This window comes from Mustela nigripes, chromosome 4, assembly GCF_022355385.1.
Source record: "Mustela nigripes isolate SB6536 chromosome 4, MUSNIG.SB6536, whole genome shotgun sequence".
In the NCBI taxonomy this organism is placed as follows: domain Eukaryota; kingdom Metazoa; phylum Chordata; class Mammalia; order Carnivora; family Mustelidae; genus Mustela; species Mustela nigripes.
This window is the reverse complement of record NC_081560.1, coordinates 90,469,798-90,485,508: the sequence shown is the minus strand read 5'-3', so window position 1 is coordinate 90,485,508 and position 15,711 is coordinate 90,469,798. Positions and strand designations below refer to the sequence as shown.

Here is a 15,711-nt window from a genome sequence, read left to right as displayed (position 1 = left end):
GCAAGAGGGAGCCAGACCATGCAGAGGCCTGTGGGTCTCGGAATCACACAGCTTTTAACCTAAGTGCAGTGGGAAGCCTTAAGCATGTTTAAACAGAGCCAGTGACCACAATTTGAACTGTTAATTGTCAAAGATCATTTCAGGGCACCTGAATGGCTCAGTTAGTTAAGCAACTGCCTTGGGCTCAGGTCATGATCTTGGAATCCCGAGATGGAGTTCCAGGTCGGGCTCGCTGCTCCACGGGGAGTCTGCTTTTCCCTCTGACCCTCCCCCTTTTCATGCTCCCTCTCTCATTCTCTCTCTCAAATAAATAAATAAAAATACTTTTTAAAAAATAAATAACAATCATTTCACCTACCATGTTTAGAAAGAGTTAGAGGGGAGAAGATACTTGTATACACGTTAGGGGTTATTCTAGAGATGACGGTGAGAGACGGTTGCTCAGCCTGTGGCACTGGTGATGGAGACAGAAAGAATGGAAAGACACAGATGAGTATGAGAAAGACTTGGGTGGTGAAATTGACAAGTTGAGGTCTGGAGTTGATTGGGTGTGATGTACAGAGATGTCACTAGGCTGAGTTTTCTGTTTCTGTCAAGAAAGTGGATAAATTAAGATATTAATCACCCAATGTGGTGACACCTAGAAGACCACATTTCCTGGCAGGGCGGAGTGGGGAGGGTCTGGTATTGGACCAATCCTTTATGAAGGGCCCTTCAGGCAACAGAGGGAAAGCCAAAGCATCAGCTGGATATAGAAGTCTGGAGCTCAAAGTATAGGAATCAGCTGAAGAGGTAAACTTAGAGTTCTTGATATGTAGGTGGTGACAACTGAAACTGTGTGGAGGAAATTTTCTAGGGAGCATGTATAGCACGATAAGATAAATATTTAAGGGCTGGATAAAGAAAGGTAAACCTGCAAAGGAGATAGAGGGGAATAACACCTAGGTAGGTGAAAGGGACACCAAGTAACAAAGTCAAAAGTAACCAATGTTTCACGCCCTCCTAGGGCATGGCCACCACATTCAATACACTTGAGAGGAATAGCATGATGGGCCTAAAAGTGGCCATTTATGTAATAATAGGCTGGTAATTGGGTACACTAGCAACAGCAAATCTGCTTGAAAAATCGGACAGAAGGCAGATGGAATAGGTTGAGGCATTAATGGGATGTGGAAAAAATTGAGTAAAAATAAATATTCAAACTCTTCTGTGAAATTTAGCTGTGAGACAAAGGAGAGAGCTGGTGGTACTTGGAGAGAGGCATCCAAAAAAAGCATTATTCCTTAGGAATAACATGAAGGACATGGGGAATGGAGAGAAGTCATTTGGGGTACATTGGAGGAGGAGACAAACCACGAGAAACTTTGAGAAACAAACAGAGGGTTTTGGAGGGGAGGGGTGTGGGAGGTTGGGTGAGCCTGGTGGTGGGTATTAAGGAGGGCACATATTGCATGGAGCACTGGGTGTGGTGCATGAACAATGAGTTCTGGAACACTGAAAAGAAATAAATAAAAAAAAATTTTAAGCATTATTATTTTTTTAAGATTTTATTTATTTATTTGACAGAGAGATCACAAGTGGGCAGAGAGGGAGAGAGGGAGAGGAGGAAGCAGGCTCCCCGCTGAGTAGAGAGCCCGACGTGGGACTCGATCCCAGGACCTTGAGATCATGACCTGAGCCAAAGGCAGCGGCTCAACCCACTGAGCCACCCAGGTGCCCCAAGCATTATTTTTTTTAACTGGAAATAGATCATCACCTTCAAAGGGCAATGAGAAGGATCCAGTTGAGAAAGGTTTTAATAAATACTGCGATCTACTTACCATTTCCCACCAGAAGGAACCTTCCTACAGTTTTGGAGACTTTCTAATGTCCCTTGAAAAAGACCTTCCTGCTGAAACTTGCTGGATGAATTTGTCGTCAGCTATGTGAGCTGAGCAATACGAAGAGCCACTGTGGAAATATCCATGTAAACAAGCAATGGGCTTGCTGGTGGCTTCGTGGGCACAGACGGAGATTCTTAGATGAATGACTGTGGATACTGCATGAGCAACTGGCTGAAAGCTGCCCTGGAGAAAAGTTCATTGGCAGCAGAGGTGAGGATTGAGAGGCCAGGATGTGGGTGGGTTGCCAGGGTCCCTGGAAGGATGGCAGGACAGGGTTTTTCAAAGATGTTTGAGTCCTCATGCCAAAATCCTCAGTCATCGATAGGACTGGTCTAAAGACCAGTAAATGATGGGGATGAGGTGGGGGAGAGAAGGAGGTTTAGCCAAATAGCTAAGTTAGCAAGGAAAAGACCTCTAATTAGCGGGGGGAAAAGTTACTGACGTAAGAAGAAATAAAGGGAATATAATTCTACTCCTGGCCTTGAGACACACAATCTGAGTAAACAGTCATCACTCTGGGCTCCAAAGAAGTATGTTCTAAGTAAGGACACTTAACCAAAGTCAACGAAATGGAGTAAAGGCTAAAAGCCATAATGAAAGATCTTAGAAAGTGTGCTAATCGCTCGTCTCAATTACAGAAGTAACACAGTGAAAGGCTTTGCAAGGTGGTAGAGAACTGGGAGAACTGGTCAGGAAAAAAATATTCTGAGCATGAGAAGGATGAGCTAGCTATACAGGGCTGAAAGGGAGGGAGGACTTACAGTCCAGGCACGGATTGCAGATAAGACAATGCAGACTGAATGGGCCTGTTAAGGAGGGTGGGTATGGTCTCCTGATCAGAGCTACACAACCGGGCAGGGTGGTGGTCCCAGAGCTCCAGACTCTACATGACAGTCCCCCTGCCCCGCCTCTCTTCCTGTCCCACATTCCTAACTGCTACTAGTCTCCTCACTGTTCCTAATATTAGCCCACCAAGCCTATTTTTGCATGTTATTCACTCTGGTTCCCTAAACCATGTCTAGGCCAAGGGTGAGAAAACAATGACCCAGCACAGAGACTATATTTTGCCAAAGTTGAAAATACTATCTGGCCCTTATCAGAAGAGCTGGATGACCCCTCACCTAAATCACCAAATTCTACATGTCCAACTTAGAGCAAAATCTGCAATGCAATTTTCAAAACTCAATGAACCCAGTAATTCAATTCCTTGAAATTGTTGCAAAATCGTTATTTCATAGAAGCAAAACGTTCTATCCAAGAAGTGTTTTTAAAATAATGATTTCTGGGGATGCCTGGGAGGCTCAGTCAGTTAAGCATCTGCCTATGGCTAGGGTCATGATCTTAGGGTCCTGGGACTGAGTCTCACATTGGGCTCCCTGCTGCTCCCCTACTTGTGTTCTCTCTCTCCGACAAAGAGATAAATAAATCTTTAAAAAAAAATTTAAATAAAATAAAATAAAATAATGATTTCCAATACAAAAAAATAATAATCCAAGTATCCAATAGTGAAAGAAGAGCCCAAGCCCTGTCTGGGAAACCTTTCCTTACTCTACCCAACTCTCTAGTTCTATAGAGTAGCTACACTCTGTGTCACACAGCTTTGAACTGTAAATACTCTCCTTCTGGAAAATAGCACTTGTTATGTCTTCCTGATCATGAAGGTTGTGTATTCATCACAGAATTTGGGAAAAATATTAAAAAAAGTACCAAGAAAAAAACTTAACTTCTACATCCTTTCCCCATATACAGAAAGCTACTACTGGTAATCTGGGAATTGCTCTTTCTCTCTTCTTTCTACACATTTGTACATGCGGAGACAGGAGGAACATACATTACTAATAGTAATCAGACAGCTGTGTCCTTGTATTAGCATGCATGAATACTTAGAACCAATTCTCTGCTACTGAGTAGTAAAGAAATTTCCAATTTTTTACTCCCGTAAATAACAACTCATCACACAAATCTCTGATTATTTCCTCAGAAAAGCTAAATACCATTTTATTTTTATTTTCTCTGATCAATGCAGTGCATGATTGTCTAACCTCCTCAACCCATTACATGCTCCTAGAGGACAAGTTATGAAATATATTAATAGACAATTATCATATGGTTTCACTTATTTGTGGAGCATAACAAATAACACAGAGGACATGGGGAGATGGAGAGGAGAAGGGAGTTGAAGGAAATTGGAAGGGGGAGATGAACTATGGGAGCCTATGGACTCTGAAAAACAATCTGAGGGTTTTGAAGGGGCGGTGGTGGGGTGGGAGGTTGGGGGAGCCAGGTGGTGGGTATTAAGGAGGGCACATATTGCATGGAGCACTGGGTGTGGTACAAAAAAAATGAATTCCATTACACTGAAAAGAAATTAAATTTTAAAAAATAGACAAGCAAAGATAAGGCAAAAGAAATCTATGATTACTACAATCAGAAAATAGTTCCATGGTAATTTTATAATGCTACTTGCTATTTAACTGTAAATTAGAATCTGATCACATATTTGAGGTGATAAATATTATGCTTACAACACTGAAGAGAAAAACAGGTTCACATTTATCTCTAAATGGCTGCAAAGTCACAATGTTGTCAGCTTCTGCCTGAAAAAAAATATAAAAATTTCATATAATAATAGAGGAAACTATATCCAAGTCACTAGATATACTATGCTGAAAAAATGCAGATCACATAAAATTTTTATTTTTATGTTTACTACACCATTTTCTGAATATGTTATAATTGCATACACTGGAGATTCAGGCCATGCATCATTTGGCCTCAAACTTACTTCTCACTGTTCACCTTTGCGGTACCCAAACCTGCAACTAAACTTACCTACTTCTGGTTTTCCACACTTTCCCCCCTCCTTATCTGCTCTTGTCCTTCCTTTTCCAACCCAGGTCAAGTTTCCCTTCTCCAAGAACTGTCTAGCTCCCTCCTGCTGTATATCCTCTCCTGCTCCACATGGAACTTTAACTGCCCTTCTCTTGGGAACTCCATTGTCCCTTTCAGTATCAGTATTACCACCATCATATGGGCCTCTCACTTCATTTTTTCTTTAAGTAGGCTCCGTGCTGAGCATGGAGCCCAACATGGGGCTTGAACTCACAACCCTGAGATCAAGACCTGAGCTGAGATCAAGAGCTGGACACTTAGCCAACTGAGCCACCCAGGCAAGGCGCCCTCCATCTCACCTCTTGTGATCAGATCTATAATGTTTCATATTCCCCTTTGCATGTCACCTTCCTTCTGCATTAGTCATGGGGCCATACTTCTATAAAAATTTGAGAGAAAGTAAGCTCCAAAGGAAAAAATATTAAAATAAAAAAGGAGCTTATCTTGCATGCATCTTGACTGAACTGTCTGTCAAATTTCAAGGCCTTTTTTTTTTTTAATGTTTGCAATTTTCTTAAATTTTTCTCACAAATTTTAAGTTGTCCTGGTGGGAGCTAAGATGGTAGGTAGCAGGCAGACCCTAGGTTTGCCTCATCCCTTGAACACAGCTGATAAATATCAAGTCATCCTGCGTACCCAAGAAATCCAGCTGAGGACTGACAGAACAAACTGTACAACTAAAGAGAAAGAGAGGCTACACTGCAGAAAGTAGGAGGTGCAGAGATGTGATCTGGGGGAAAAAATGATCGCAGGTGCTGCAAAGGGTCTTGGTCTTGGACAGAGGAGAGAAAAAGACAGAGGAGCACACAGGGGGTCACATAGGGAGAACACTTCCCCAAAACCACTGGCTGGGAAATGAGAAAGGCTGATTTTTTTTTAGTTTTACAACCAGGAGGGCTCAAAGAATAGAGTTTTAGAGGTCCGTGCTGTGGCTGGAATAGAGCCCGAGGGCACTGCAGTTTTCCTGTAGAGAAGGGAGGCAGGTCACCCAGGGACCCAAAGCATGATCCGCAGATCACCTGAGACATACCAGGAGAGACAGATACCCCTTCTTGGAGCATTGCCTATCCTGGGCATTTCCTATCCTGGGACAAAAGAACCAGCAGGCACCATTTCCCTCCCCCGGCCATCAATATGGTGCAGAGACAGACATCTACTGAGGGTAGCTAATGTGGACACTGGCTCTTCTGTGTGCTTTGCCCCAGGCCCCAAGCTTGTGAGCCCTTCTGGGTCAAACCATCACTCCAGTGTGGCAAGACCCTCCCCCAGAAGACCAGTGCATGTCCCCATCACACCATGACCCTAAAGTTTTGAGTTTTAAAACTTTTGGACTCTGAAAAACAATCTGAGGAGTTTGAAGTGGCGGGGGGGGAGGGGGGGAGGTTGGGGTACCAGGTGGTGGGTATTATAGAGGGCACGGATTGCATGGAGCACTGGGTGTGGTGAAAAAATAATGAATACTGTTTTTCTGAAAATAAATAAATTGAAAAAAAATTTTAAAAAGTAAAAAATAAAAAAACTCAGCCAGCCTGGCTGGGATAGAACCCAAAGTGCACTGCACTGGTCCAAGCAGGCAAGCAACCCAGACACAGTGTAAGCAGTGATTTGAAAAACACCCAGGACACATGGTGGAAATTATTGCTCTTCTGGGAGGGCTACCCTGACGGCAGTAAGCATGAACTCTCCTCCTCAGGGACAAAGGAGCTGGCTAGTTTCCCTGTCTCTCAGCATAACCCATCATCAGTAAACAGCTGTGCTAACACTGGCTGCCTAAATTGCTTACACCCAGCCCTACCCCCTACATTCTGCTGCTACTGCTTTCTTGAGCAAGTGCACCTGAGAACAAGGGCAGCAGGTCCCTCCCCCAGAAGACTAGCACAACCCCCCAATACACACACACACACACACACACACACAACTACTGACCACAGATTCTGCAAAGCTTCAGTTCCAGTGGAGCCTCAGGTCTCTTTTAACAAGCAGACCAGAGCACACCTAGTTAAAACTCACCACACTCTGACCAAGATCCAAACACTCCCCACTGCACCAGTCCTGAACACTGTATGGACCCCTTCTTCATAAAGCCATTACTCATAGGGGCTGTAAACAAAATGAGCTTTTCTAACACACCAAAGGCAGAAACCTAGACAAAATGTCAAGACAGAGGAATTTATCCCAAAAGAAAGAAAAAGAAAAGGTCACAGCTAGGGATCTAATTGAAACAGGTATGAGCAATATGCCTGACCCACAATTTAAAGCAACAATCATAAGGACACTAGCTGGCCTTCAGAAAAGCACAGAACCCATCAGGGAGTCCCTTACCACAGAGATAAGAGAGCTTAAAACCTATCAGCCCAAAATGACAAACCCAAGAACTGAGATTCAAAACTGACAGGATGTAATGACCACAAGGATGGAAGAATCAGAGGAATGAATAAATGGTACAGAGGATAGAATTATGGAGAATAATGAAGCTGATCAAAAGAGGGAAAGAAAAATCTTGGGTCGTGGAAGCATGATCCCGTGACGCCATGAAAAATAATAACGTTCATACCAAAGGAGTCCCAAAAGAAGACAGAAGGGGGCAGAAGGTTTATTTGAGGAATAATAGCTGAAAACATCCATAATCTGGGGATGGATACAGACTTACAGACCCAGGAAGCACAGAGAATTCCCATCAAAATCAATAAAAATAGGCCAACGCCAAAACATATTGTAGTTCAATCTGCAAAATATTAAGAAAAAAATCATAAAAGCAACAAGACAAAAGAAGTCCCTAACTTATAAGGGAAGACAAAAAAAAAAGTTAGCAGCAGACCTATCCACAGAAATTTGTCAGGCCAAAATAAAGTGGCATGATATACACAATGTACTGAATGAGAAAAATCTGCAGCCAAGAATGTACTATCCAGCAAGATTATCAATCAGAATAGAAGGAGAGTTTCCCATACAAATGAAAACCAAAGGAGTTCATGATTGCTAAATCAGTCGTGCAAAAAATATTAAAGGGGACTCTTTGAATAGGGAAGAAAGACCAAAAGCAACAAAGACTAGAAAGGAATACAGGAAATCTCCAGAAACAAGGACAAAACAAATAATAAAATGACACTAAATTCATATCTATTAATAATTACCCTGAATGCAAATGAATTAAATATTCCAATCAAAAACAATAGGGTGTTAGAATGGATAAAAAACAAGAGACTCATTTTAGACCTAAAGATACCTGCAGATATAAAGTGAGGAGAAGGAGAAATATTTGTCATGCTAATGGAAGTCAAAAGAAAGCCAGAGTAGCAATACTTCTATCAGAGAAATTAGATTTTAAACCAAAGACTGTAATAAGAAATGAAGAAGGACACTATAGCATAATAAAGGGGTGGACACTATAGCATAATAAAGGAGTCTATCCAACAATAAGATCTAACAATTATAAATATTCATGCTCCCAATTTGGGAGCAGCCAATTCTACCAATCAGTTAATAACCAAAGTAAAGAAACACATTGATAATAATACAATTAACAGTAAGGGACTTTAACACCCCGCTCACGGCAATAAATAGATCATCTAAGCAGAAGATCAACAAGAAAACAAGGGCTTTGAATGACACACTGGACCAGATGGACTTCACAGATATATATTCAAAACATTTCATCCTAAAACAGCAGAATACACATTTCTTTCTTGTGCACATGGGACATTCTCCTGAATGGATCATATGCCAGGTCACAAATCAGGCCTCAGCAAGGGCAAAATGACTGAGATCATACAATACATATTTTCTGACCACAACACTATGAAACTTGAAGTCAAGCCCAAGAAAAAACTTGGAAAGATGACAAATACCTGCAGGTTTAAGATCATCCTACTATAAAATGAATTGCTTACCCAGGAAATTAAAGAAGAAATTAAAAAATATGTGGAAGCAAATGAAAATGAAAATGTGATGGTCCAAAACCTTTGGGATGTAGCAGAAGAGGTTATTAAAAGGAAATAGATAGCACTACAGACTACCTCACGAAGCAAGAAAAATCTCAAGTACACAACCCAACTTTACACCTAACGAAGCAAGAAAAAGAGTAAGAAATGAAGCCGACAGTCAGCAGAAGAAAGGAAATAATAAAGAATAGAGCAGAAATAAACGATATAGAAACAAACAAAGGACCAGTAGGACAGATCAACGAAACCTGGAGCTAGTTCTTTGAAAAAATTAATAAAATTGATAAACCCCAGCCAGATTCACCAAAAAATAAAAGAGAAAGGACTCAAATAAACAAAATTATGAAAGAGGAGAAATCACAACCCCCACCACAGAAGAACAAACAATAAGAGAATATTATGAAAAATTATATGCCAAAAAATTGGACAATCTGAAAGAAATGAATGAATTCCTAGAAACATACAAACTATCAAAACTAAAACAGGATGAAATAGAAAACTTGAACAGACCAGACCCATAAACAGCAAATAAATTGAATCAGTAATCAAAAATCTCCCAACAAACAAAAGTTCAGAGCCACACATCTTCACAGGGGTATTCTACCAAACATTTAAAGAAGAGTTAATACCATTCTTCCCAAACTATTCCAAAAAATAGAAAGGAAAGGAAAACTTGAAAAATCATTCTTTGAGGCCACCATTACCATGATTCCAAAACCACACAAAGACCCCACTAAAAAGGGGAACTCAGGCCAATATCCCTTATGAACATGTATGCAAAAAATCTGAACAAAATACTAGCAAACTTAATCTAATAGCACTTGAAAAGAATACCATGATCAAATGGGATTTATTCCTGGGTTGCAAGGATGGTTCATTGTTCACAAATCAATCAACATGATATACCACATTAATAAAAGAAAGGAAAAGAACCATAAGATTCTCTCAATAGATGAAGAAAAAGCACCTGACAAACCATTTGATTCTTGATTAAAAAAAAAAAAAAAAAAAAAAAAAAAAAAAAAATTAAAATAAAAAAAAAAAAAAAAAAAAAAAAAAAAAAAAAAAAAAAAAAAAACCTCAACAAAGTAGGAATAAAGGCCTATTAAAAGTTATGATTTTTCTCTTTATGACACTGGGGTACGTGGGTGGCTCAGCTGGTTAATCATCTGCCTTTTGCTCAAGTCATGATTCTCGGGTCCTGGGACTGAGCCTCACAGTGGGCTCCCTGTTCTTTCTTGCTCTCTCACTCTCTCTCTCAAATAAATAAATAAAATCTTAAAAATCATAAAAGCCATACACAAAACAACCCCACAGCTAATATCCTCAATGGGGAAAACCTGAAAACTTTTCCTCTAGGTCAAGAATAACACAGGGATGTCCACTCTCACCACTGTTATTTTAACATGGCATTGAAAGTCCTAACTTTGCAATCAGACAACAAAAAGAAATAAAAGTCATCCAAATTGGCAAGAAATAAGTCACTTTCACTATTCACAGAGATTACATGATACTCTTAGTAAAAAACCCCAAAGACACCACCAAAAAATTGCTAGAACTGATGCACAAATTCACTTAAGTCACAGAATACAAAGCCAACGTACAAAAATCTGTTGCATTTCTATACACCAAAAATAAAGCACCAGAAAAGTGAAATCAAGGAATTGATCCTATTTTAATTGCACATACCTAGGAATAAACTTAACCAAAGAGGTAAAAGATATTACTCTGAAAACTACAGAACACTTATGAAAGAAATTAAAGGTGACACAAAGAAATGGAACAACATCCCATGCCCGTGGATTGGAAAAACAAATATTGTTAAAATGTCTATACCACCCAAAGCAATCTATACATTTAATGCAATTTCAATGAAATACCACCAGCATTCTTCACACAGCTAAAATAAACAATCCTAAAATTTGTATGGAATCACAACAAAAGACCCCAGACAACCAAAGCAAGCTTGAAAAAGAAAAGCAAAGCTGGAGGCATCACAATTCCAGACTTTAAATTACTTTCAAAGCTGTAGTGATCAAGACAGTATGATACAGGCACAAAAACAGACAAATAGATCAATGGAACAGAATAGAAAACCCAGAAATGGACCCACAACTCCATGGTCAACTAATCTTCAACAAAGTAGGAAAGAATATCTGAAGGAAAAAAGACAAATGGTGTTGGGAGAACTGGACAGCAGCATGCAAAAGAATGAGACTGGACCACTTTCTTACATCATACACAAAAATAAATTCAAAATGGATGAAAGACAGGAAATCGTCAAAATCATAGAGAAGAACACAGGCAGCGACCTCTTTGACATTGTCTATAACATCTTCTTATACCTCTCCAGGGACAAGAGAAACAAAAGCAAAAATGAAATATTGGGACTACATCGAGAAAAAAAGCTTATGGGCGCCTGGGTGGCTCAGTGGGTTAAGCCGCTGCCTTCGGCTCAGGTCATGATCTCAGGGTCCTGGGATCGAGTCCCCCATCGGGCTCTCTGCTCAGCAGGGAGCCTGCTTCCCTCTCTCTCTCTCTCTTCCTGCCTCTCTGCCTACTTGTGATCTCTGTCTGTCAAATAAACAAATAAAATCTTAAAAAAAAAAAGAAAAGAAAAAATGCTTATGTATAGCAAAGGAAACAATCATCAAAAATAAAGGTAACCTACAAAATGGGAGAAGATATTTGCAATTGACATATCTGTTAAAGGGCTAGTATCCAAAATCTATAAAGAACTTGTCAAACTCAACATCCAAAAAATATATAATCTGGTAAAGACATGCACAGAAGACATGAACTGATGTTTCTCCAAAGAAAACCTACAAATGGGCCAACAGACACATGAAAAGAAGCTCAACATCACCATCATCAGGGAAATAAAAATCAAAACCACAATGAGCCAACACCTCATGAATGGCTGAAATTGACAACATAGAAAACAACAGATGTTGATGAGGATGTGGAGAAAGGGAACCTTCTTACACTGTTGGTGGGAATGCAGATTGGGAAGCCACTCTGGAAAACAGCACGGAGGTTCCCAAGAACTTAAAACTAGAATTAAATTCCCCTATAATTCAGCAATGTACTACTATGTACTCACCCAAAGGATACAAAAATACTGATCTGAAGGTATACATGCACCCCAAAGTTTACAGCAGTATTATCAACAACAGCCAAATTCTGGAAAGAGCCAAATGTCCATCAACCAATAAATGGATAAAGAAGTTATACACAATGGAATATTACTAGGCCATAAAAAATAAAATCCTGGGGTGCCTGGATGGCTCAGTTGGTTAAGCATCTGACCTTTGGTTCAGGTCATGATCCCAGAGTCCTGGGATCAAGCCCTGCATTGGGCTCCTTGCTCATGCGGGGTCTTCTACTCCTTCTCCCTCTGCCCCCTCCTACCCACCTCTTTGTTTGTGCTCTTTCTCTAAAAGTCTTTTCTTTAAAAAAGTGAAATCTTGCCATGTACAACAACATGGCTGGAAGTAGAGAGTATTTTTTTAAGATTTATTTATTTATTTGACAGACAGAGAGAGAGAGCAATGAAGGGGAGAGGGGACAAAGGAGAGAGAGAATTTCAAGCAAACCCCCACTAAGAGCAGAGTCCAAATCTGGCTGGATCTCATGACCCTGAGATCATGACCTGTGAAATCAAAAATCAGGAGCTTAACAAACTGAGCCACCCAGGCACCCCAGGGCAAGACAGTATCATGCTAAGCAAAGGAAGTCAGCCAGAGAAAGACAAATACCATATGATTTCACTTGTATGTGGAATTTAAGAAATAAAACAGATGAACATAAGAGGGAAAAGGAGAGAGAGGCAAACCATAAAACAGACTCAACTATAGAGAACAAACTGAGGGTTGCTGGAGGGTTCATGGCAGGGGGATGGGCTAGATAGGTGATGAAACAGTAAATCCTACACCTGAAACTATATATTACACTTATGTTAACTAACTAAAATTTCTTTTCTTTTTTTTTTAAGATGTTATTTATTTGAGAGAGAGGGAGAAGCAGACTCCCTGCTGAGTGGAGAGCCCAATGCGGGGCTCAATCCTAGGACCCTGAGATGGTGACAAATGACTGAGCCACACAGGACCCCCAACTAACTAGAATTTAAATAAGAACTTGGGGAAAAAAAAAACAAATATCAAGTTGTGCTACACTGATTATAAACAATTATATACTTAATAATAGTGTATTCCTCAACATTAATATAGCATCCTTTGGGACAGCTGTCAGAAAGAGATTACTTGGTAGGGTCTTCTCTAAGAGACAGTTTTTGCAACCTAAGGCAATTGTTTTCAAACTGGGATTTGTGGAGGTAAACACTATAAGGAAGCCAAGAGAAGGTCCTTCAGCCCTGTCAGCCAGAGGAGCTGTGTTATAATCTCTCTCTCTCTCTTTTTTATGCACATTGGATTCTACATGGCTTTTTTTATTCTTTTTTTTTTCAAGCTTCCATAGTTTAGGGGAAAAAAAGAAAGGAGGGGAAAGGTACTAATCTATAATATTTAAGGACATAAGTTAAAGTATATATTTAAAAGTAGTGTAGGCATAATCATTACAATGTTTATATTATAGTAAAGTATTAACAATTAGAGCACTTAATAATATTATACAAGAACTGCAATAAAGAATATTCACTGAAATTTTATATGTATAGGTACAATGTTAATACAAGTCTTCAAGGGGTGCCTGGGTGGCTCAGTGGGTTAAAGCCTCTGCCTCTGCCTTCGGCTCAGGTCATGATTCCAGGGTCCTGGAATCGAGCCCCACATCGGGCTCTCTGCTCAGTGGGAAGCCTGCTTTTCTTTCTCTCTTTTTCTGCGTGCCTCTCTGCCTACTTGTGATCTCTGTCAAATAAATAAATAAAATCTTTTAAAAAAATACAAGTCTTCAAGTCTTTTAAAAAGGACACGTAACAACAAAAAAATTATACTGGCCACTTGGCCTAGGGTGATTTCAACCTCATAGGCTGCTCCCGATGGAGGTTTTGAGATTAAATGCATTTTTATCATCCTTTATGGGCATGCCACAGCAAAAAAAACAGCATCAATTTATACGAATGTGCTATTGTTGAGTGCAGTCAAACATGACCAGAGAAACCATTCAGGCAGGCACAAAATTCTTTGTTCTTAAATTCAACAGATGCTAGTATTATGGAGAGTAATATGAACAGATTTTTGGGAAGAACTTACTAGCACTTCCCAGGGGGATGGCTATAGTAACAGAAAAGATTCCTTGTGGAGTCGACTGAGGAATTCTGTCCCATCATGCACTCTAATTCCCCTTCCACACCCACCCTCCAGCACCACAGCAGTGCCTGGCCTGCACATATTATCCAGGTTTACAAAGAGGGATTTAATGCCTCTAAAGCACTAGGGAACACAGCATCAAGTTACACCTCAGTCTCTAAGGACTGCTTGCCTTACCTTCCTATGCCCATGTTCCCTTCCAGGTAGCCTGACAGGGGTGCAGGGAGCCTACCTTTTTGTTGGTTTCTCCCCACTGACCTCATTTCCCTTTTAGACACTGGAGTTTTCCCATGGCTCCTAGCCCATGAACTTGCACTCCTGCCACTCCCAGACGAAGTTCCCTTATGCCAACTGCCAGGACTCAAAAGAATTTTCTACCTTGATTCTCAATCCATTTGCCAACTTTTAGAGCCTCCTGATATGGTTTCTCAACTTCTATACCAACCCTGTGTCTACTGTATCTGGCAATCTCCATTAGGCCCCATCCTGTGTCCTCTGAACTCCATTTATCCTCCCTGCCAAGGATCGAGTCTCAAATCATATTCCAGATCCATTCCGGTGGCTCAGAATGAAGTAGGCTGTTACAGATGGTCGCCCTTTCAAAAACTGAAACACTCTTACTTCAGAAGACAAAGTCAACCTCTGGATAAAAAGATTTAACAATTGTAGGGACACCTGGGTGGCTTAGTAGGTTAAGTGTCTGTCTTCAGCTCAGGTCCTGATCCCAGAGCCCCGGAACTGAATGCTACATGGGCTCCTTGCTCCACAAGGAACCTGCTTCTCCCTCTACCTGCTGCTTCCCATGATTGTGCACTCACTCTCTCTCTCTGACAAATACATAAAATCTTTAAAAAAGAAAAAAAAAGATTTAACAATTGTATACAGCCACCTTTTCTCTTGCAGAGAAAAAATAATGAGGTGAGTTTTCTAAGCCTTAGGCTGCTTAACGTAACCATGAACTAAGGAAAAGTAGTCCTATAAAGAATGTAAGGGCACCTGGGTGGCTCAGTGGGTTAAGCCTCTGCCTTCAGCTCAGGGCATGATCTCAGGGTTCTGGGATCAAGCCCTGAGTCGGGCTCTCTGCTCAGCAGGGAGCCTGCTTCCCCTTCCCTCTCTCTCTGCCTGCTTCTCTGCCAACTTGTGATCTCTGTCAAGTAAATAAATAAAATCTTTAAAAAAAAAAAAAGTATACTCCAAAAAAGTAGATGCACATACCAAGTTGTCCCAAACAACTTAAAAAGTTTTATAATTCCTGAATTGGTTATCAGTTTTTAAATTTAAATTTAAATAAATTAAAGTTAAAAATTCAGTTCCTCAGTGGCACCAGCCACATCTCAAGTGCTCAAAAGCCGTTTTCATCTAGTGGCCACTGTATCAGATATCAAAGCTCTAAGCAGGTGGTAACCTGATGTGGACAAATTGAATAATCAATACAACGAAGCCCAGTAAGTTTAGCCATAACATTTTAATCCCTCGTCACATCTTGGTGACAAGGGAAGGGAAAATCACTACCACTGGAAAACTGGTAACTGGGTTAAGTGCCCAGAGACCATCCCAATGCTATCCAGTAAACAGCATTTATAGCCCAGATTCTAAAAGACACACACTGAACAAACAGTCAAGTGAAAAAAAACAAAAACAAAAACAAAAACAAAACAGATCAACAGACAGGCATCCATATGTATACTTTCTGATGTTCGCAATCATAGTAAACAACCTCAACATGGT

General features: G+C 40.3%; 1 protein-coding gene across 1 annotated transcript in view; it reads right to left on the bottom strand.

Moving 5' to 3' along the window:
* NME8 (NME/NM23 family member 8) overlaps nucleotides 1–15,711 on the bottom strand; it is a 54,226-nt gene that overhangs the window by 37,852 nt on the left and 663 nt on the right. Inside the window, exon 4 of the mRNA XM_059397580.1 lies at nucleotides 4,409–4,480. Coding sequence (XP_059253563.1) covers nucleotides 4,409–4,480 — 72 coding nt within the window. The remainder of the gene's footprint in view (nucleotides 1–4,408; nucleotides 4,481–15,711) is intronic.